General features: G+C 58.3%; 1 protein-coding gene across 1 annotated transcript; it reads right to left on the bottom strand.

Moving 5' to 3' along the window:
• Positions 1 to 1,258: 1,258 nt before the first annotated feature.
• On the bottom strand, positions 1,259 to 22,792 carry USF2 (upstream transcription factor 2, c-fos interacting). Its single transcript, XM_037882962.2, has 10 exons — positions 21,913 to 22,792; positions 15,095 to 15,141; positions 14,672 to 14,787; positions 14,220 to 14,339; positions 11,352 to 11,505; positions 9,912 to 9,999; positions 9,097 to 9,155; positions 7,523 to 7,617; positions 4,467 to 4,595; positions 1,259 to 3,187 (listed from the first exon to the last, which is right to left on the bottom strand). The coding sequence occupies exons 1-10, from the start codon at positions 21,963 to 21,965 to the stop codon at positions 3,098 to 3,100; spliced, it is 951 nt and encodes a 316-aa protein (XP_037738890.1). The 5' UTR covers positions 21,966 to 22,792; the 3' UTR covers positions 1,259 to 3,097.
• Between the last annotated feature and the right edge of the window lie 47 nt (positions 22,793 to 22,839).

Here is a 22,839-nt window from a genome sequence, read left to right as displayed (position 1 = left end):
GAGAAGTTGCAGAGTTGTCGACGTTTTCTAAAACCAAAGAAGTTCCTTTTCTTGGGTCAAAATGACCCTTGGTTTCACAATTTTGAGGTAACGGACCTAAACATAATTTTTACTGTCTAACTAGAAACAAAATGCGTCCAAACAGCCGAAGCGAGACGTCCCCATCGACCCGCTCGGAAGCATCTTTCCATTTCCGCTTGGTGAAAATTTCAGATTTTGACTTTTTTGGTCCCAATTCCAGATGGGAAATAAATGTTCAAAATCTAAACCCTGGTCTTGGGATGGAAAGCGCATTTCCAGGTGGGCTCGCGGGGCTCTCTCTGCCTCACCCTTGTGACGGGACCTGGTGCCCTGCTCCCAGTGAAGGGAGCCGGGCCCAGAAGCTGCAGCTCTGAAAAGGGAACCCGTGAATCCTGCCATCTCTGCCGACAGCCGGTCAGCCCCCTTGCAAACAGTCCTGAGCAAGCTCACTGGGGAGGGAGAAAAATCTTAGCAAGGGAGAAGTGGGTGATGATCAGGCGCCTCCCAGTGTGTGTTGGGCGAATTCTCCACAGCTCCGGATCAGAAGGGGACGGGGTTGAGATCTGGGGGACCCCCCCTTGCCCAGGCAGCACAGAGCGGGGGATGCACCAGGGAGTTCCTAGAGGTTGTCTCTGCTCCTCTGCTCTTCCCAGCATGTCTCCTAGGGAGAACTCGACAAGGCAGGGGAGGCGGGGGCCGCGCAGCAGGGCAGGGACAATCCAGCAGGGGTCTCGCATGCACCCGAGACACCACATCCGGCACGGGGGGCGGGCGGCAGTGGGACAGACCCAGTGCAAGTCTCACACCCACCAGCAGGGGGCGGCAGTCTGTCCCCCTACGCACACACCCCACATTCACGTCCTGAGCCTTTCCATGCCTCGTAGCCAGGGGCAACACACAAACCCCGAAAACCCTCAACAGAGGCAGGTCCGAGTCCTCCCAGGAGGGGACACTGGTGCGCACCCAGATCCGAGAGCCATTTTCTCCAGCCGGGGGCGCGCACCCCAACCCCTCCATCCTTCCGCCTGCCTGTGCACCGTCCCCCCCTCCATACAACTCCACCTCTCCAGCGATACCCCATCGCTCTGCAGACACCCCCCCCCCCCCAGCCAGACACCGCTATCCTTCTGCGCATCTGCCCCCCACCCCGGTCAGATCTGGGGTCACCCCACTCAACCCCCATCCCTTCCCCTCCCCACACCGTAAAACCACAAGGAAATGACCTGATACAATATTATGTCTGTGCAGTTTTTTCCTCTTTTATATATAAACAGAATTAATTTCCTACTTTCCAACATTCAAACGCTGCAATTCAACTCAATCCACGTTTTTTTTTCCCTTCCTTTTCTTTTCCTTAAATCTGATTTGCCTTTTTTTCTTTCCTTGATTCATTCATTCTTACGTTCCGCGGGGACCAGGACAAAAAGGATACACAATATTTCCAACTCCATCGGAAAGCCTTGCTTCTCTCTTTTTTTTGTTTTTTTTTTGTTTTGCCGGTATATAAAAAAAACCCCAAAGCTAAAAGCTCGCTATTATAAATTTTTTTTTTTTGGTGGGTTTTGCGAATTTTCGGATTTTTTAGAGCCATGCTTATTTAAAAACAATCAACCAACCCAAAAAGCCAAAAAAAATAAAATAAAATAAAATAAAAAATAAAAAAAAAATCTCGTGCTTCGAGAAGAGAAATAAAGCCAAATTGAAGATCGCGAGAAAAGGGGATTGAAGAGATCTCCTGATTCCGAGCCAAAGGTTGTGCGATCGACCGCTGAATTTATAATTTTTTTTAAAAAAATTAGGTATCGGTATATATCTGCCAAAACCCCTCCACAGAAAACAAGCATTTAGTCGACCGTGGTAAATATTAAACTTTCCGGGTTCAAGTTATGATACAGGCGACGTACCTCTATACAAACGCATTTGGAACTAAAAAATAAAATACAGATTAATTACAAAAAAAAAAATAAAAATAAAAATAAAAGAGGGACGCTGTTAGCGTTTTCACTCCGACTTCCCTCTGTTCAAAACATAATTACAAGAGAAAGAGGGATGAGGAACAGATCAGACGAGTGGGCACACGGGACAGCCACAGGTTTAGGAAGAGAACGGGCTAGCAATGCTGTGTGGTCTCTACTTTTTCCCAGCTGCCCGACATGAGATGCCGTGGGGGGGTTTTCGGAAAGCCCCCCCGCCCCGCAGAAGTCAGACCTCTTAGAAACGGTAGCTGCGATTTGACAGGCAGGGGAAAAAATAAAATAAAATAAGAGCTACAAACTCGCTAGCCACCTTTGGAAGGTCTGGTGGCCGCAAGGGTTTTAACTGAATTGCTCAGCTGGAGAGACATGAGTGGATTCGAGCCAATCGGAGCCACGCCAGCTGGCTAGAACTCGCTGAACTGGGCTAGTGATTTGGGATGGCCCCATTCCTGCCCCCCTGAGTTGCTACATTTTCAAAGGGGTGTGAGTTTTCAGAGGTTCGCTGCCTGCAGAGGAAAAATAACCCCCCCGGGTGTCCAAAATGGGAGGCGGGGGGGGGGGAGGCAGCCACAGAACCCCACCCCCAGTGCTGACTTTGGCCATGTAGCTACCTGCCTTGAGAGAGACACGGGCAGCTGGAGCCACATGGCGGCAGCCTCCTCGCCGAGCGAGACACACACCGCGGCTTGAACGGAAGGATCGGACGGGGAAGGGCCACTGTGATGGGACAACTTTAAGCCGGAAGGGGGAGGATTTGAACCCATGGCTGGGCTGGGGGAGGGAAATGGACGTCTCAGGGCTGCTATCCTGTGTTAAAAACCTACTATAAAAAACGCAGTTTGTTTGCTTTAATCTTAATATTTCCTACGTGGGAGGGAGGGGGCCGGTGGGGCTCAGAGGAGGGGGGCACGGCAAAGCGGGGGCCGGCCGTGCGGCTGCCACCTCAGCGCCCCCCCCCGGGTCGAGTTTGGCCGCGCGAGTGAACACGGGGAGCTCTCTTTGCACCAGACAGAGGGCAGAAGGGAGGGAAGGAGGCGGGGGAAGGGCGGAGATCCGGTGCCGAGGAGGAGGAGGGCGACGTGGTGGTGGGGAAGAAGCGGTTACTGCCCCGGGGTGTCGCCCACAGTTTCGATGCCGTGCTGCTGAAGCTGCGCTCGGAGGAGGGCGTTCTCGTTCTTCAGCTCCTCGATCTGGGCAGGAGAGAGAGAGGGAAATTGTGACGAAGCGGGACTGTTCTTAATGTTTCCTCTGAATATTGTGGGGGTGCCTCAGTTTCCCCTATGCAGTTCTTAAGTATCTAGGGGGTGGGATAAGGGTGTATGATCATTGCAGAGCCCTAGAGGGCAGGTGTGTGCAGGGGTCTGGACACAGAGAAGGGCTGACACCCTGTTTCCTGGCAACTGATGGCCTGGGCCCTTCCCCCCTGCAAGGTGAGAGCTAAAGGGTTGGAGAACAAAGGAATCTGGTGACCTCCTGGCCCGGGAAAGGAACAAAGCCCAGAGGAGGAGGGGCTGGAGGGAGTTTCAGTTTGGGGCTGGCTGGGGACATGGAGTGAAGGGCAGACGGGGTTGTCTGGCTCACTGCCCCCCAAAATGGACCCAGCTGAGGGGTCCTGTTCTCTGCACCTGCAAGCTCTGTGTTAGACCATGTTCCTGTCGTCTAATAAACCTTCTGTGTTACTGGCTGGCTGAGAGTCACATCTGACTGCGAAGCTGGGGGGCAGGACCCTCTGCCTTCCCCAGGACCCCGCCTGAGTGGACTCGCTGTGGGAAGCTCACGGAGGGGCAGAGGATGCTGAATGCTCCAAGGTCAGACCCAGGAAGGTGGAGCCGGGGGAGCTGTGTGTCCTGCAGACAGGCTGCTCCCCGAGAGGAGACTCCCCCAGAGTCCTGCCTGGCTTCGTATGGAGCAGTTCCAAAGCATCGCCCAGGGACGCCGTGACAGAAATGAACGAGTGAGACCTTGGAGCTGGGCAGGGGGCATTCTCCCCTGGCAGGCCGGGCTGCCCCAATGCGGTGTTAGGGGGCGCTGTGCTGCAGGGGGTGGGGATGGGGGCTCTCCCCGGCAGTCAGGGCCGGCCTCGATGCATTAAACATCCTCGGCATCAGAGATGTGAATATTGGTTTCCTGGTCAAACTCCCATCACGCCGACTCGAAAACTTTCTGCTCCAGCTTCAACTGGGTTCGACATTCTCCCTGACCGTGGCCCAAACTGCTGCGTGGCGCGATGTGCGGCTGTTCCCCAGCTGCCTCGCCCCAGAGGTGGCTGCATCTCGGCGCCAGGCGATCCAGCCTGTGCGGTGTTACGTGCGGCTGTTCCCCACTCCAGAAGCAGCCGCACAATCGCTGTGTTAACAGCACGTCGGGATGCTTTGGCATGGAAAGGTACACGTGGGGGGAACGGATGGGGGGGGAATATAAAGGGATGGACAGACAGACGGGGGAGGGAGGGGGCATCGCCCCGGCTACCTGTTGCCGAAGCAGCTCGTTGTCCATCTGCAGCCGCTCGGCCTCCTTGAAGGTCTCCTGCATGCGCTGATTGGTCTGGCGCAGCTCCCGGATGTAGTCGCAGGCCTTGGACAGGATGCCCCCTTTGCTCTGCACGGACGGACAGGGGAAGCCTTCAGCACAAAATGCACTGGAACCCCCCGCCCCGGTCACCGAACCCCCAACCCACCACCCCAGTTGGGCCCCCCGCTCACCCCCAAAACCCACCACCTGCCCCAGGGCCCCTGGAAATCCCACCAGGACCCCGGAGCACCCTCCAACAACACCCCCCCACACACACACACACGCCCAATCGCCCCCATAATCCCCCCAGTCCTACCCCCCGAATTCCCCCCCACAACCTCAGAACACTTCCCCACTGAATTCCCCCCTCCCACTCGCCCCCCAAGACCCCTTCCACCGAATCCCCCTCCACCAAACCCACCTCCCTGGAACCCCCCCAGTAACTTCCCCCTCACCTCCAATCACCCTCCACATCTTTGGAACACCTCCCCACTGCGCGCCCCCCCCCCCCCCAGCAAGATCCCCAGGACCTCACCACCACCATGAACTCCCTCCCACCAAATGTCCCTCCCCACCCAACAGCCTCCTCACCCATCTCCCCCCAATACACATCAGCCTCCCTGCCAAAGGGGACCCGCCATCCCCTGGCCAAGAGGAGCAACAAAGCCAGAGAGCTCTGGGGGTCTCCAGGAACGACCCACACGGGGGTTTTTATCTGCTTTCTCCCCCCTCCACTGCCTCCCGCCTTCAAAACACATCAGCAGGGTCTGGCCAGGGGACTCGGGGCTCTGCGAACCCTGGGTTTGTTATCGTAGGGTCCTGTCAGGCCCCAGTGTCTCACTATAAGGTCTTGTGGGAGCGCTGGGCAAGTATGTTATTGAAGGGTCTCCTGGTGATCACTCCGTTTCCACTCGTTATTGTAGGGCCTCTTGGAAGCAGTGGGGCGCCAAATGCACCGGTTTGTTATTGTTGGGTCTCTCACATGCCCCAGGACCCCTTGGCAGGGAGATGGATTTGCTGAGCGGATTGCTGATACTGTCCGCAGTGAGTTTTCCCAGGATCTCCACCCGGGCACCAGTACAGCTGGGAAGGGGCAGGCTGTAATCCTTCATCCCGCCCTCCGCACTCCTGGGAGACCCTACAAAAACAAAATCAGTGCACAGCCTTGGCCCCGCGCCACCACAGAGAGCGTGGCATCCTCCAAGAGACACAGAATCACAGGGTCGGAGGGGACCTCAGGCGGTATCTAGTCCAACCCTCTGCTCAAAGCAGGACCAATCCCCAGTTAATCATCCCAGCCAGGGCTTTGTCAAGCCGGGCCTTAAAAACCTCTAAGGAAGGAGATTCCACCACCTCCCCAGGGAACCCAGTCCAGTGCTTCACCACCCTCCTGGTGAAACAGTGTTTCCTAATATCCAACCTAGACCCCCCCCACTGCAACTTGAGACCATTGCTCCTTGTTCTGTCCTCTGCCATCAATGAGAACAGCCGAGCTCCATCCTCTGTGGAACCCCCTCTTCAGGTCGTTGAAGGCTGCTATCAAATCTCCCCTCACTCTTCTCTTCTGCAGACTAAACAAGCCCAGTTCCCTCAGCCTCTCCTCGGAAGTCATGTGCTCCAGCTCCCTAATAATTTTTGTTGCCCTCCACTGGACCCTTTCCAATTTTTCCACATCCTTCTTGTAGTGTGGGGCCCAAATCTGGACACAGTACTCCACATGGGGCCTCATCAGTGCCCAACAGAGGGGAATGATCACGTCCCTCGATCTGCTGGTAATGCCCCTACTTATACACCCCAAAATGCCATTGGCCTTCTTGGCAACAAGGGCACACTGTTGACTCATATCCAGCTTCTCGTCCACTGCAACCCCTAGGTCCTTTTCTGCAGAACTGCTGCCGAGCCATTCGGTCCCTAGTCTGTAGCGGTGCATTGGGATTGTTCCGTCCTAAGTGCAGGACCCTGCACTTGTCCTTATTGAACCTCATCAGATTTCTTTTGGCCCAATCCTCCTATTTGTCTAGGTCCCTCTGTATCCTATCCCTACCCTCCAGCGTATCTACCTCTCCTCCCAGTTTAGTGTCATCTGCAAATCTGCTGAGGGTGCAATCCACGCCATCCTCCAGATCATCAATGAAGATATTGAACAAACCCGGCCCCAGGACTGACCTTTGGGGCACTCCACTAGATACTGGCTGCCAACTAGACATGGAGCCATTGATCACTACCCGTTGAGCCCGACAATCTAGCCAGCTTTCTATCCACCTTGTAGTCCATTCATCCAACCCATACTTCTTTAACTTGCTGGCAAGAATACTGTGGGAGACAGTGCCAAAAGCTTGGCTAAACTCAAGGAAGAACACATCCACTGCTTTCCCCTCATCCACAGAGCCAGTCATCTCCTCATAGAAGGCAATTAGGTTAGTCAGGCATGACTTGCCCTTGCTGAATCCATGCTGACTGTTCCTTATCACTTTCCTCTCCTCTAAGTGCTTGAAAATGGATTCCTTGAGGACCTGCTCCATGATTTTTCCAGGGACTGAGGTGAGGCTGACTGGCCTGTAGTTCCCCGGATCCTCCTCCTTCCCTTTTTTAAAGATGGGCACTACATTAGCCTTTTGCCAGTCATCCTACACAACAACAAACCCAGTGTTTTTGGAGACCCAGCGCCTTCAGGAGACCCTACAATAAGAAACCACGCACAGAGCCCTGACCCCGAGACCCTACAATAACCCGAGCACCCACCAAGCCACCCCACACCACCACCAAGCCAGGGCGTGGAAATCCCCAAGGGTTCCGAGTCCCCCCTACAATAAACAAACCAGTAAGCAGACTCAAAATATCACCTCCTCGCCTCCTCATGGCCTGGTGGGAGCTGCCCCATGAAGTCTGTTCCAGTATATGCCCCTCCCCCAATGCAGGGAGCTCCCCGCTCCAGTCTCAGCTGCCCCCTCCCTCCAATATCATCCCCCCATGCTCCCCTCCCGGCCCAGCCCAGCCCAGCCCCTGCCCCTCACCGCGCCCGTCTTGCTGTTGTCAGTGTTGCAGTCTGGAATGATTTTCGATAGCTGGACAATCCAGTTGTTAATTTTGTCCCGCCTCCTCCTCTCCACTACGGGGGGTGAAGAGAAACACACATGGTTAACGCACAGCGCCCCCACCTGGCGCCTCGGCCCAGCCACAGGGCAGGTTGCAGCAGGACTGGAGCTGATCGGAAAACGGGGGTGGGGGGGGAGGGGGGGCAGAAAATGTTGATGAAAATGAAAAAATAAAAATTGAGTTTTTGGCCAAAATTCTGAAAAGCTGCTTAGGGCCTTCTGGGAGTTGTAGTCCGGGTGCATCCTGCTCCAAACCACCCCACAGACCCATCTCCCTGGCTGAACTACATCTCTCATGATGCACCACGGTCTGCCCTCTTGGTCAGAAGATATATCATGGCAGTTGCGTGGCCGCAGTGCATCCTGGGAAATGTAGTATTACCAGAGGGATCAACTCTGTGAGAAAAATGCATGAGGCACCACAGTGCATCATGGGAGATGTAGTTTGACCAAAGAGCTCAATTTAGAGGCCAGCAGGCATGAGGCCATGTGGTGGAATTTTAGTACAACTGGTAGATAAAAAGACAACCGGATACTTCCTTTCTGAACAAACCCAAAACGTTTTGTGAAATCGTACTGATTTGGACAAAATTTTGTTTAAAAAATTTTAGAAAACAAAAATCTTTCCAATGGAAGAGTTTAAATGGTTCCTTTTGAATTTTTTTATATTAAAAAATGTTTAAAACAGAAAACGGTTCATACTGACCCCCAAATGGCAGTTTAAAAATTTGTATGGCAAAAACCATGAATGGTTTGGCTTTCTGGCCAGACTGGGGATGAATATGTTAACGTCTCAACACATTTTGCTGGATGGAAAGTCGGTTTTCAGACCAGATCCACATTTCAGAATCTAGACATTCAATATTTCAGCCAAACCATGGTAATTTTCAGACTCTCAGCAATTTGTGGGGGAAAAAAAAATCAAAAATTTTCCACAGGAAGAAAATTTTCGCCGTAAGTTCTGTTGTGCCGAAAACCCGATTTTCCATCAAAATCCCATTCCAATAGAAAACATTCTGCCGGCCCCAGTCGTGACTGTTCAGACTTGGATCCCCCTGTTAGATACAGGTTGAGCGCACCCCTCTAAGAGCCTTTCAGAACCCCGATATCCCAGCCCGGAGATGATCTGCGCAGAGAGAATTTTCCCCTTGTTTTCTTCTCCATCCGCACACACATTCCCCCTCATCATTTGCACTTCCAGGATGGATGGAGATTCCCAAACCCAGATGTACTGCCCAGGACAGGCTGCATTGGGGTATTAAAAGCAGTTGGCCAGAGATCTCAGGGCCCTGTGGAGGGCCAGGAGATTATACTAAAAAAAGAAGAGACATTTCTCACACTTGGCTGAGGGGGTGGGACAGCCAGATACAATCTGCCTTTCAAGGATCTCAAGGGCACAAAGGGCCATGTTTGGGATGGGGAAGCCCCAGGATCAGTGGGGTTAAACGGGGCCACGGGGCATGAGACCAGCGGGATCTCAGCCCGCCACCCACCTTCATTGTGCTGGGCTCGCCGCCTCTCATCACGGGGCGTCCGCGTCCCATCCATCTTCCTAGGGTGGCACAGAGAGAGAGAGAGGAGGGAGTTACAAGAGGGGCAAAAAAAATATCTGAACTGACACCGAACCCCCATGCGGAGTCCAGGCCATCCTGAGCTACTGACCTTTCGCTCTCCCTCCTCTCACTCACTCAGGGAGTGCAGATCCAGATCCAGCAGGGGGCAGGAGGCACACACACACAGTCCAGTTCCATCCAGCAGGGGGCAGCGGTCTCTCTCTCAGTGTCTAAACTCCTTTCCAAGCCCCCCTTCCTGAGAGCCCGCCCCCAGTCGCACACTCTGTCCTGGGACCTAACCCCCCTGGTCACAGGCTGGCTCCTTTGCAGGGGGGTTCTAATCCCCTGCGAGGCGGACGCCCTGTATGGGTGATGCCAGGCCCAGGTGGGTTTGCCTGTGGCTGGCTGGCTCCTGGCGAGGTGCTGCTCGGCGTAGCTGGTGGAGAGGGGAAGGATCTGCTGGGCACACCTAGGCAGCAGGTGCTGGTACAGGGCTGCACCCAGCGAGGAGCCAGGAAACCCCGGAGGCTGGGGAGAGGTGGTTAGAGCAGGAGCTGGGGGAGGGGGGAAGCTGGGCAGGATCCCAAGGGCCGAGAGAGGAGCTGGGCGATCCCCCAGATCCACTACCCCTCCCCCAGCAAGCAGATCCCAGCCCCATGGGGGACCCCCTCCCCACATAGCTGAAGCTGGGCAAGTTGCAGGCAGATGGGAGATTTTTGGGGCCACCCCGCACTCCAACTTCACGGGCTACATACGGGGAGTACGGGTGGGTGCGAGGAGCGATGGTGCGTTGCGTCCCTGTCTGCAACACGTCTTGGGGGGTCATCATCACGTAGAACTGGCCTGTTGGGGGAGACAGAGGGAAAGGTGAGAGACTCAGAACTGGACTCCTGGAAATGAGGACCCCTGGGTTCTATCCGCAGCGCTGGGAAGGGAGTGGGCGTTAGAGCAGGGGGGTCTGGGAGCCAGGACTCCTGGGTCCTATCCGCAGCACTGGGAGGCGAGTGGGGTCTAGTGGGTTAGACTCGGGGGGGGTCTGGGAGCCAGGACTCCTGGGTTCCATTCTGAACGACTCCGCCTACGTTCGATCTGAACAGCTCAGCTTGAGCTGCCCTCCAGGTTACAGAAGGGGAAGGTTGGCGCCGCGGACAGATTAGATGCCTTGGGGTCTCGTTCTCAGACCCCAGAAACGGCCGTAATGAGGGGGCAATTAACAGCCTGATGACGACGCAATTCTGCTGGGATGCTGGTCATTTAATCAGGAACAGCCACTCGTGCCCAAATTTCAATCCCGGAGATTCACTAGCTCTGGGTCAGGCTGAGGAGGATTTAAAGGGGAAGAGGAAGCCATTGGGGCGTGAGCCTGTTTCGGGGTGGTTCTTTGCGGACCTGGGAATACAGCCCGGAAGTGGTTCTGCCCCATCCCCCACTACAAATACCTGGCGCAATTCATATTAAGGATTTAGGGCGAGACGCTCTAGCCACGTGTTCAGGATTGGGCTCCTGGACTCATGTGACTTTGCAGAACCTCAGTGTTCAGTAAAAGGGGTTTCTGTTCCTCGGGGGCGGGGAGAAAGCTCCAAAGCATGAGTGAGCGAAACTTACACCTGCCTGAGCCTGCCGAGAGCCTGAGCCCGTCGCTGGGAGGGGGGGAGCTGCTCTGAGTGTGACCGACACCGCAACGCTGCCTGAGTCTGCCGAGAGCCTGAGCCCATCGCTGGGAGGGGGGGAGCTGCTCTGAGTGTGACCGACACCGCAACGCTGCCTGAGTCTGCCGAGAGCCTGAGCCCGTCGCTGGGGGAGGAGGGAGCTGCCTCGGATGCGGCTGACGCGCCGACACTGACTGGGTCTCCAGAGAGCCCCCCTCCGTCTCCCAAAACGCTTCCCCACTTCTGCTAACCCTTTCTAGACCTTCCCTTTAAATAAAGCAGGGCTGAGATATTCCAGGTCAGCCACGCCATCCTCCCAGCATGCTTTGCGGATGACGCCGCGCCAGCCGTGAACCAGAGCGGCCAAACCTTCACCGGCGAGGCGTCTTTACCCACCCCGGAAATAGGAACTACTCCGCCTTGTGCCCAGCTGCAGAGTAGAGAAGTCCTGAGTCTTAGAAGCAAACAGACCCAGCCACCCTTCCTGCCCCCCCCCCCCCCCCCCAAGTCTTTCCAGCCCCGGTGAAACTGGTGGGGTCCTCTCACCTCCAGCCTGTGCCAGTGACTGATCTGTGGTCTGAACTGACACGGCCGTGGCGTCCCCCACCGTGGAGGCAGGGAAATACGCGAAGCGGGCCTCCCCGCTGACTGCGTCTGCGGCCGGGCTTCCGCCATTGCTGAACGGGTTCTGGATCACAGCCTGAGGAAGAGGAGAAGAGGGCACCTGTTAGAGCGGGTGAGGGGAGCGAGTCAGGACTCCTGGGTTCTATCCCCGGCTCTCGGAGGGGAGCGGGGCCTAGCCTGATATCCTTCCCCACCCTCTGATCAGACCAACTAGCCCATCTAGCCTGGTGTCCTGTCTCCAGCACTGGCCAGGACCAGCTGCTTCAGGCAAAGGCACCCCCTAGTGGTCAATGATGGAATGACCTGCCCCTGAGAGACTTCCTCCTGACCCCACCACCAGCTGGAGATCGCTGCCCTGAAGCCCAGATCTACAGTTCAATCACCCTCTTCTGCCTCAGTGTGGTCAGTAAGAGGACGGGGAAGATCTAGCCGGCGAGACGTGGGGAAGCCAGGAGGGGCGCTATGCTGCAGGGGGCAGGCTCTCCCCTGGCAGCCAGGGCTGGCCCCAATGCCCCAGCACGGCGCTAGGGGGCGCTGCCCTGCAGGGTGCAAGCTCTCCACTGGCTGTCAGGGCTGGCCCAAAGAACTGAAGCAAAGGGTCTTGTAGAAAGAGATCTAGATTTCAGGACATCCAGGTGATAAAGATTCCACCAGGTCCCTTGGAACAGTCAAGGGGTTAATTCTCTCCCGGTTAAAAATCTGCCCCTTATTTCCAGCCTAAATTAATCCGCCACCTCCCGCTTTGCCTGTCCCGGCTGAGCTAACCAGCCCTCTGTTCCCCAAAATCTCCTCCCCAGGGAGACTCTGATAGACCGGGATCTAGTCCCCTCTGAGCCGTCTCTGGAGAAACTCCACAGATCGAGCTCCTTCAGCAGGTTTTCCAGCTCTCAGATCGTCCCCGTCGCTCTTCTCTGAGCCCTCCCCGACTTCTTGATGTCCTGTTTGACGTGCATCCCCCCAGAGCTGGGCGCAGTCTCCAGTCATGGCGTCCCCCATGCTGTATCCAGAGGGGACCCCACTTCCCAGCTCCCACTCGCTCTTCTCCAGCCCAGCGGGGTGCTCGCCCTCTTAGCCACAGAAACGCCGGGGAGCTCATGGGCTGTTGGTGCCCCAGGACTCCTGGGTCCTTCCCAGAGCAGCTGCTCTGCAGCCTGTGAGCGTGACCCCCACATGACATTGCTTACGTAGGCCAAGACCCAACTTTTTAAGGCTTTTCAGAAAAGAAAAAAGAAAAGAAAAAAGAAAAGAAAAAAGAAAAGAAAAAAGAAAAGAAAAAAGAAAAGAAAAAAGAAAAGAAAAAAGAAAAGAAAAAAGAAAAATTCTGGGGCCATTTCATGGTTAGAGAATGAATAACCAGCATCATCGGACCCCCGAGCTCTTCTCTAGCGCTTGAGCTCTTCGGGTGGAAACGCTTCCTGCACGCAGCCAGCACCACTATCGTCATGGCTCAGATGGGGAAACTGAGGCACGGAGCCACACGATTTGGCTACCGTTACCCGGCAGACCAAGCTGGGAATGAACTAGTGCTCTACCCAGCAGGCCAGACTGCCTTTTACAGCCTTGTGAAGGGATGCGCCCCATCCCACCCACACCAATTAGGTGCGGCGGCAGAGCCTGGGCTCCCCAGCGAAGGGCAGATTAAAAAGGAGAAGCTGGCCACAGAGCCGGGGGGGGGTTTGCCCAAGAGGAGAGGCTGCTGGAGACACTATGGAGCGAGGCAGTGACTAGCCCTCCCTTCCCACCCACAGCGGAGGGGCTCCGGCCGGCTGTCCTCTGGCCATCTGCACAGCTGGACCTGAGAAGCAGGGATTAGACCCCGAAAGCTAGTCCAGAAGAGGGTCCCGTGTAAACACTGTTCTGGACTCAAACCGCTTTCACTCCACAACCTCCCGGGGAACTACTCTGCCATTGCCCTGTGCAGATAAGTCAGGGGCGAAGGGCAGGATTATCATCAGCCCCAGTGCTGGCCCAGAACCGCCCCCCGGTGCCAGGCGCTGGCCCCTGTCCCAAGTGGCCGACCATTCAGACGGCGGAGCCCGCATTCGGCTGCATGCGAAAGGCATGTGCTTCGCTCCTTGGGGCTTGTGCCCCGAGCTGCCAGGTGCAGCCAACAGCCACAGCTGCATCACATCCTGACCTGGCCACATCCGAGCGAGTGCACGTTCGCGGAGAACAAAGAGGTCCCCGCAACGTCAGGCTAAAAATAAACCGCGAAGCACTGGGGCGGGGGGGGGGGGTGTGGGGGTTAACCCAAGAGCACCCCCAGCTTCCCGAGACAGGGAAAGGATGGTGGGGACACAGGGACACCTGGGTTCCATTCCCAGCTCTGCTGCATCTTTCAGATGGGGACTGAGCTCTCCAGGGCAGGGCTTGTCGCTCGCTGTGTGTCTGGGCAGCGCCTGGCACATCGGGGCCCTGACCCCAGCTGGGATAATACACCTAATACAGCCCACTCTTGCAGCGTGATTTATAATTAACTCCACGCGAGCTATCTGCTGAGCCCGTTTTTCAGAACTAATCTGAGCTTCCCCACGGGGGAGGCCACTGGCCTGAGTCTCAGGACTCCAGAGCTCCATCTCTGGCCCTGCTGGGTGACCCCTGGGCACGTCACTTCACCGTTCCGTGCCTCAGTTTCCCCAATCTCTCCAACAGGGCCAGTGATACTGGGCTCCTTTTCAAAGCGCTTGGAGACCTATGGAGGAAGAATGCACTAGAGGGGCCAGCTATTGCTCGTTCCCCAGTCCCTTTTACTAAGCCCTGGTTAGAAACCAGGCGCAGCCCGCCCCCCACCTGAGCGACAGCCTGCTGGCCCCCGGCGAAGGCGGCTGTCGAGACCACGCTGACGGCTCCCGTTGCGTCCGTCTGTCCATCCAGCTGACTGTCTGTCACCTGGACCACTCTGTATGTCACCTGGGAGAGAGGGAGACAGGAAAGATCATTTGGGATAGAGAAATGTGAACAGAACCCACAGACGGCACAGGGCCCCTTAGTGCCGTGCTGGGGCATCGGGGCCAGCCCTGACCACCAGGGGCCAGCCCCCACCCCACTCCCTGCAGCACAGCGCCCCCTAGTGCCATGCTGGGGCATCGGGGCCAGCCCTGACCGGCAGGTGAGAGCCCCTGCCCCACTCCTTGCAGCACAGCGCCCCCTAGCGCCATGCTGGGGCATCGAGGCCTGCCCTCACTGCCAGGGGAGAGCCTCACCCTGCCCCCTGTAGCGCAGCGCCCCCTAGCGTCTCTCACCTGTCCTCCATTGTTCTCTGTGCGGAACTGGTACTGGATATTGTGGTCTGTGAAGGCTGCTTGCTGGACACTAGCAATGGCCACTGCTGTCTGCTCCTCGGCGTTCGTGACGTCCCCTGGGAGCCAGGAGAGACCAGTCACTCACACAGGACCCCACCGAGGGAGGGGGAAGGGTTCACACCCCGGCTCTGGGGAGGCAGCATGACCTATGGAGTCAAAGCGGGGCGGGGGAGGCTGGGAGTCAGGACTCCTGGGTTCTATCCCCAGCTCTGGGAGGGGAGTGGGGTCTAATGGCTAGAGCAGGGGGAGGCTGTCAGGGTTGCATGAGTCCCACCCCGCTGGTTTAACTGGCCCAAGCAGGAGCTCCAAGCTCCCACTGACGCAGCACCTGGACGGCGACAGGGCTCCCTGGCCTCGCCTCACCTTCCTGCAGCTCGACTCCTTCTTCAACTTCTTGTCCTTTCTCGTGGCTGGAAGACAGAAGGAGACAACACCAGCATGAGCCGCTTTAGCCGGTGCTTTGCTCCCAGAGCTGGGGATAGAACCCAGGCGTCCTGGCTCCCAGCTCCCCCTGTTCTAACCACTAGACCCCACTCCCCTCCCAGAGCTGAGGAGAGAACCCAGGAGTCCTGGCTCCCAGCTCTAACCCACTAGACCCCACTCCCCGCCCAGAGCTGAAGAGAGAACCCAGGCGTCCTGGCTCCCAGCCCCCCAGCTCTAACCCACCAGACCCCACTCCCCTTTCCCTGCTCTCCAAGAAGACGCCAGATGGAGGAGAACCCCCATGTAGCCACTCTTGCTAGAAGAGGCTGTAATTCGCTTTGTGACCGTTTGCCATGCAACATGGATCTCAGCCCCTCAGCCAGCGAAGACCAGGCAGAACTCTGCCATGGGGTAACACACACCCAACAACCAATGCCACCAAGCTACCGGATTTCATAGAAACCAAACACCGCCCAGGACCCAGCTGACAATATTTTAACCTCTTTCCCTGCACCCAGTTCACTGTTGGAGAAGACCCTCATTCTCCAAGGACACAAGGACTAACTGGAAAGAGCTATTAATTCCCCCCCACATCCTCACCCTTAAATTTTAATCTGCTACAGGATTCCCCTGGTCTCCTGTCCTACACTCTGCAGCGTTGTTGTGCGCTGTTGAAGCACCTCACCCCAGAAGCAGCTGCATTTCTGGCCGGATCAGTTTCTCTTGATCTCTTTTGCCAGCACTTGCTACCGGTAGAGAGCAGGAAGATGATCTAGTGTTTGAGGAACTAGAGTGGGAGCTGGGTTTGAATCCTGGCTCTACCAGACTTCCTGTCCCAGCTGAGACTGGGGAAAACGAGGGAGAGATGAGACGGACCCAGAACTGGACTCCTGGAAACCAGGACACCTGGATTCTATCCCCAGCGCTGGGAAGGGAGTGGGGTCTAATGAGTTAGAGCAGGGCAGGGCTGGGAGCCAGGACTCCTGGGTTCTATCCCCAGCGCTGGGAAGGGAGTGGGGTCTAGTGGGTTAGAGCAGGGCAGGGCTGGGAGCCAGGACTCCTGGGTTCTATCCCCAGCGCTGGGAAGGGAGTGGGGTCTAGTGGGTTAGAGCAGGGCAGGGCTGGGAGCCAGGACTCCTGGGTTCTACCCCCAGCGCTGGGAGAGGAGGGGGGGGTCTAGTGGTTAGCTGGGGCAGGGATGGTCTCTCACGGTGGGTCTGTGCAGTGATTGACAACAGTGCCTGTCGGTCCTACCATAAACGCAAACAAAGGATCCTGAAATCCAACCCAGATATTTCTTAGAAGCTTCTAGCTACAATGCATGCAGCGACTTACTCTCCTTTCCCGCAGATGAAGGCTCAGACAGCTGCTTTCCGAAACAGGGTTTCATGCCGGGAGGTATTAGAACGGGGGTTGAAATCTAATCCTTCCCGCTGGCAGGGAGAGATAATGCCCAAGCCCTATCTGGATGCCAGCATGGTATGCAACCGCCCAGAGACGCTCCCGCCTGGATGAGCGGGGCACAGGCTGCAGGGAGACTCACACAGCCACTGACACCATCCCTCAATTTCCTTTCCACCCGGTCAGTTTCGTGTGTGCCTGCTAGCCACCTGCACTGACCATTCCCCTTCCAACACAGGGCCAGGATGATCAGATGAAGGCAACGGGTGGGAGGGCGCTCGGTGACGTGGCTGCCTGGTGCTAGTGTGGGCCCACAATTTGTGCACCCTGCACTTAAAGCTTTGTTTTCGTAGGGTCTGTCCTGACTCCGTGACCCTGGGTTCCCCCCGCAGTAAGTAACAACCACATTTCTTGCCCTGGTAAGCCTGGCAAAGGAGGGCGACTGTCACTCCCTAGTGGCTAGATCAGGCACAGCAGTTTGAGTCAGTTAATTCCTCTGCACCACTGGATCTGGTTGTTCCGGTCACTCGGAAGGCGTTTACGCTTTTAGATCCCCCGGTTGTATCCCTGCAGAGGATCAAAGTGGAGGATGGGTGGGGGTGGACGTTACACACCGATTAACGCCCTTGTGAAATGTATCCCGTTATGAAATGCATGCAAAAGGGCCCCGAACGGGACGTGCCTGCCACCGGCTCCGATTCAGGAACAGACTGGCTCAGCGTATGATTCTGATCTTATGCAGTTCAGGGGGAAGTTGGGCGAGTATGAGGCTCAGTGCAGGGGGACCTGGGCAATATTCCCTGGCCTGGGCTACCCAGGAGCTCAGAACAGATGATCAGATGGCCCTGCCCGGCCTTGAAATTGGTGAAAAGCCATGGTGAAATCAGAGGAGTTATTCTGGAATATACGCCCAATGGGAGCTATTTCACAGACACACAGGACTAAGGGACACTACAAGCCCCCCTCTAATGCCCTCCCGCCAACAGATCCCTTCCCTGAGGGAGTAATGATCGCTCACACAGGCCTCTCCGAGCAGCCTGGACATCCCAGGAACTGCTAAGAAGCGCGGCTAAGGCTGCCCCTGGAAACTTTTTCCCTTAAGAGAGTCCACAGGGCAGACAGGCCTGCTCCTCCGGCCCAGCTGTCCTGGCAGGGCCCGTGAGACACGCCCACCTCTCTCATCCACTGGTGACTTAGTGCAGACCCCTGGGTGGTCTTTCAGGGTGATTTCAGGGCGAAGGTGCTGGGCTAAGACCCCACGTGCTTGGGTTCTATTCCCAGGCCTCCCACCTGTTCCCTTGGACCTTTGTGCCTCAGTTTCCCCCATCGGCAGAATGGGGAACCCACCTTCCAGGCGTGGAAGGATAAATTTGGGAGTAGCTCAAATACTAGGGACTAAAGGAGGATCAAGTCCCAGAGAGGGGGCTGCCCCCCACCCCCAAAAGTCCCTGTGTTGGGGACCCTGAAACAGGGTTATTTGAAAATGCTACTGCAGTGCCCCCCAGGAGTTGTAGTTCAGGAACCACATTCTCCAGGATAGACTAGACTACATCTCCCATCATGCACCAGGCTTCCCTCCTTAGATTAGAAGCTCTCTGGGCAGGACCTGTCTCTCACCAGGTCTGGGCAGCGCCTGGCACGACGGGGCCCTGATCTCAGCCGGGGCAGGGCCTGTCTCTCCCTGTGTGTCTGGGCAGCGCCTGGCACAACGGGGCCCTGATCTCAGCCGGGGCAGGGCCTGTCTCTCCCTGTGTGTCTGGGCAGCGCCTGGCACAACGGGGTCCTGATCTCAGCTGGGGCAGGGCCTGTCTCTCGCTGGGTCTGGGCAGCGCCCGGCACGACAGGGCCCGGATCTCAGCCGGGGCAGGGCCTGTCTCTCGCCGGGTCTGGGCAGCGCCTGGCACAACGGGGCCCTGATCTCAGCTGGGGCAGGGACTGGCTGCTTCAGTAACCACGGAACTTGACCACTAGCAGGGTTAATTAAAGCTGCCGTGGCAGGGAGAGCCCCCCAGATCTCCACAGCATCCAGTGTTGCCAGCTGTAGCCGGGAGCGGCTCTGGGACCTATTCACTTCAGTCCCCGTGGGCGCATTAGTTCCAGCCGCAGCGACCCATCTACTCTGACAATAGCCAGATGTGTCAGCCTCTCGCACCCTGCAGCACAGCGCCCCCTAGTGCCACCCTAGGGCATTGGGGCCAGTCCTGATCGTCCACGGGACGAGTACCCATCCCACCCCCCGCAGCACAGCATCCCCTAGCGCCACCCTGGGGCATTGGGGCCAGTCCTGACTGTCTGTGGGGAGCGCCCCCGGCCCGCCCCCTGCAGCACAGTGACCCCTAGCGCCACCCTGGGGCATTGGGGCCAGTCCTGACTGTCCGTGGGGATCGCCCCCGGCCCGCCCCCGGCAGCACAGTGCCCCCTAGTGCCACCCTGGGGCATTGGGGCCAGTCCTGACTGTCCATGGGACGAGTACCCATCCCACCCCCTGCAGCACAGCGCCCCCTAGCGCCACTCTGGAGCATTGGGGCCAGTCCTGACTGTCTGTGGGGAGCGCCCCCCACAGTGCGCCCTGGTGCCGCGCTGGCACATGGGGGGTCAGCACCATTCAACTCTACGTCATTTCGCTTCCCAACGTGAAATCTTTTCCCCTAAGTCCTCCAAGACGACCAGAATCTGCAGCACCAAAACCTTTGCGAGACACTCAATGGCTTTAACAGCGCCCAGGCCCCCGCCCGGAGTTCTCGCCTTGCCAGCGATCACAAGGGCAGAGTCGCCCGCTGGGGCAACGCAATGGACGCACCGCAGCCTCGCCTTTCCACCAAAAGACGATCCAGCCCCAGGGCGTCTCCATTCACCTCCCTGGGCCTTGGTTTTTCCATCTGTGAAATGGGGAGGACTCCGACCTCCTTTGCAAAGTGCTTTGAGATCACAGCTGGGAAGCGCTAGACGAGAGGTAGGGATTATTACGAGGGCCACGCTTTGACCTACAGCCCAGCTCCCTTCACAGGCGCTGACTCCTTGAGCGCTTAGGGGCTCCAGCACCCCTGGAGAACAAACAGGGGGTCTCAGCACCCACAGGGCTGCTGCTCTGGGGGCCCTGGGGCTGGCCACCAATCAGCTGTTCAGCTCTGGCCCTGCCCCCCTTCCAGCTGTTGAGTGGGGCTGCCCCCGCCACTGGCTCCTCGCTGCCCCCTCATGGCCCCCAAGGCAGGAGGGGGCAGAAAAGAGCGAGGGTGGGAGGCTCTCAGGGGAGCAGTGGGGGTGGGAAGAGGTGGAATGGGGGTGGAGCCTCAGGCAAGGGAGCCGAGCCAACGTGGGGCACCCACTCCCACAGGACCAATAATGTCCCTGGCTCTGGAGAATATTAACCCAAGTTTCCTTCCAGATGCCCGTCAATTCCTGGCTCGTCCTGATACTCTTGCTAAGCCTATGGAGGAGGGTAAGGGCTGGAGAATTTTGTCAGCTGCCTTATACTGCCAGGAAGGAGGGGAGAGCAGCTGGGGGGGTGGGAGGGGGGACGGGGGGGAGCCGCTCTGCCCTTCATCCCCAGAGTGTGTCTCAGACGTGGACACAGATCACAGGCAACGCAGTCCCTGTCTCATCCCCCACAGACCCCTAAAAGTGCGAATGACCTCTTCACAGTCTGCATATACAGGGCCAGACCCCTAGCTGGTCAGTCACAGCTCCCCCGGAGCCACCGGGGCCCGATCCCAGCTGGGGTCAAGGGGCCGCAGCTCCCCCGGAGCCACCGGGGCCCGATCCCAGCTGGGGTCAAGGGGCCGCAGCTTCCCCGGAGCCCAATGAGCTGGTCCAGAGTGTGCACCCTGCCCCCCGCACACTTACAGCGACACCCTCCCGTCCCTGGGCTGCCCCCAAATGCAGGACACGGATCGAGCCTCCCAACTCCCTCCCCCCCATGGCGACCTCCGTCTGGCCCCCCCGACCTCCCACATCCCCCAACTCAGGCGGATCCTAGAATCCTTCCCGCCCCCCTCCCCTCAGCCCACCCCCTTCTATCTCTGCTCCCCCCCCCCCCCCCCGCAACAGCTCCCACCTCACTCCCCTTGACACAGAGGATCACCAGAAGATGCTCCCTAACCGCACCCTCTCCCACTTCCAGCACAGCGGCCTCCTCTCCCCTCACCTCTCTCTACCCCCCACCTCTTTCTCCTGGGCATCAAGTACCCATAGGCTACTGCAGTCTTTTTCGGACACTCCACCGTCTATGGACCCATCTCATCTACATTCGCGCCCCACTCCCCGCCACAGTGCTGATCCCACCCCAAGTCACCTAGAGCGTGGGGGGTGGAGGGGGATCCTGGGAACTAATTACTTGGTGGGGTGAACTCCCCCTGCTCAGCTCCCCTGCCATCCCATCCCCACCGCGCACAGGTCACAGGACCCTTCTACCTGCTCTGGCCCCCAACGCTAACAAGAGCCCTCCCCCTTCCTGACCCACTTACCCAGTCCTCTCCTCTGCCCCCTCCCACCCCATTTCTTCATTCCTCACACTCCGGCCCCCGACACTGAGCCACTAAGACCCCAACTACCACTTCTGTTCCCCCCCCACCCCCGGACCCATGACACCAATTCGCTTAGCTCACAGACCCCCTGAGCTCCCTCCTCCCCCACCAGCTCACTCAGGCCCCAGGTGCTCCCCTCTTCCTGTCTCACCCCGGCGCCCCAGATCCCAGGCTCTGTCTGCACCCCTTTCAGTCCTGTCACCAGCTCACCCCAGCCCAGCCCTCACTCCTGTGTCTGCCCCCCCAACACAAATCCACTCAGATCACAGCCCTCCCTATCTCCCTCCCATACGGCCCCCACTCCTGACACCAGCTCACTCTGACCCGTGGCCCCCTTTGTCTGTCTCCCCCACCCCCCAACTCCAGGCACAAGCCACACAGATCACCGGACCCCTTCCTCGCCTCCCGCCCCTCGGCACACACTCCCTGCCCCCCCCCCATGTCACAGCCCCTTCACCTATTTGCTTCCCAAACACTCCCTGCCCCCCAGATCACAGCCCCACCCCCCAACTCCCTGCCCCAACCCTTCCCCTCCCCCCAGGTCACAGCCCCCTCCAACTCTGCCCCCATCCCTCCCCAACAGACACTCAAGGCCCCTCCTCCACCCGACTGGGCTCCCAGCCCCCCACCCCCTTTCCCCTCCTTCCCCCCTTTCTCTCTCTCTCTCTGCCTCGTCCTCCATTTTGTTCTCCCCCTCTCCGCGCCGCGGCAGGAGGATCATGGCTGGCTCCCTCCCCTCCCCCACCCTGCCCCTCCGCAGGCCCAGCGAGGGGGTGGGAAGCAATCGGGCCCCCCAGAAGAGGGGTGGGGAATTTCCTCCCTTCGTCCCCTTACCTGGGAGCAGCGGAGGCGGTGGCTGTGTCCAGGCCGGGATCCAGCATGTCCATGGGGGGAGAGGGGGGAGGGGGGAGGGGAAGGGGGGAAGGAGAGGGGTGGGGAGGCCCCTCAGCACCAGGCCGGGGCGGGGGGGGGAGGGAAGGAGAAGAGGGAGAGGAAGGGGGGCGGGTGAGTTTAAATCTCACGCCGGATGGAGGCAGAGGGGACGCGGAGGAGACACGGGAGCCGAGGCGCTGATCACGGGGACAAACACTCGGGTCATGTGAGGAGGAGAGCGAGAGCGATCCTCTCCCCCCCGCCCCTTCCCCCTCTTCCCCTCCCTTCTTCCCCAGCTGGGAGCCCGGGACACGTGAGGGGGGAGCCGGCGGAGCCGCCGATCGAGCGCGGCCTGGGCCCCGGGGAAGCGTCGCGGGCGGCGGCGGCGGCAGCGGATGGAACGTTGCAACAATCCGGGGAGGAGGGAGGGTGGGGGAGGGGATAGAACGTTGCGACGATCGCGGGGGGGGGTGGGGAGGGAAGGAGAGCGAGGGGGGAGGGGTGGAACGTTGCGAGCGGATGGAAACTTGGGGAGCCCCCGGGCCGAGCGCTGCGAGCGGCCGGCAGGGAGGAGGAGGAGGAGGAGGAGGAGGAGGGGGGCGGAAGGAAGTTTGGGGACCCCCCCCCGCTCTCCCCAGCAGATGGAACGTTGCCACTGTCTCGAGGGAGGGGACAGAACGTTGCGGCGGGCGGGATGGAACGTGGCCGGGGAGCGCCGGATCGAACGCTGCCGCCGGCCGGGGTGGATGTGGGGGGGGGCCGGGGGGTGAAGGGTTGGGAACCCCCTGCTGGAACGTGGCGGCAATGTACGCGGTGGGGGGAGGGGGGCTGGGGACGTTGGGAAGTCGCCGGGGGTGGGGGGCGGAACGTCGGGAACCCCGATGGAAC

Source organism: Chelonia mydas, chromosome 24 (genome assembly GCF_015237465.2).
Source record: "Chelonia mydas isolate rCheMyd1 chromosome 24, rCheMyd1.pri.v2, whole genome shotgun sequence".
Lineage (NCBI taxonomy): Eukaryota > Metazoa > Chordata > Testudines > Cheloniidae > Chelonia > Chelonia mydas.
This window is presented reverse-complemented; position numbering and strand designations above follow the sequence as displayed.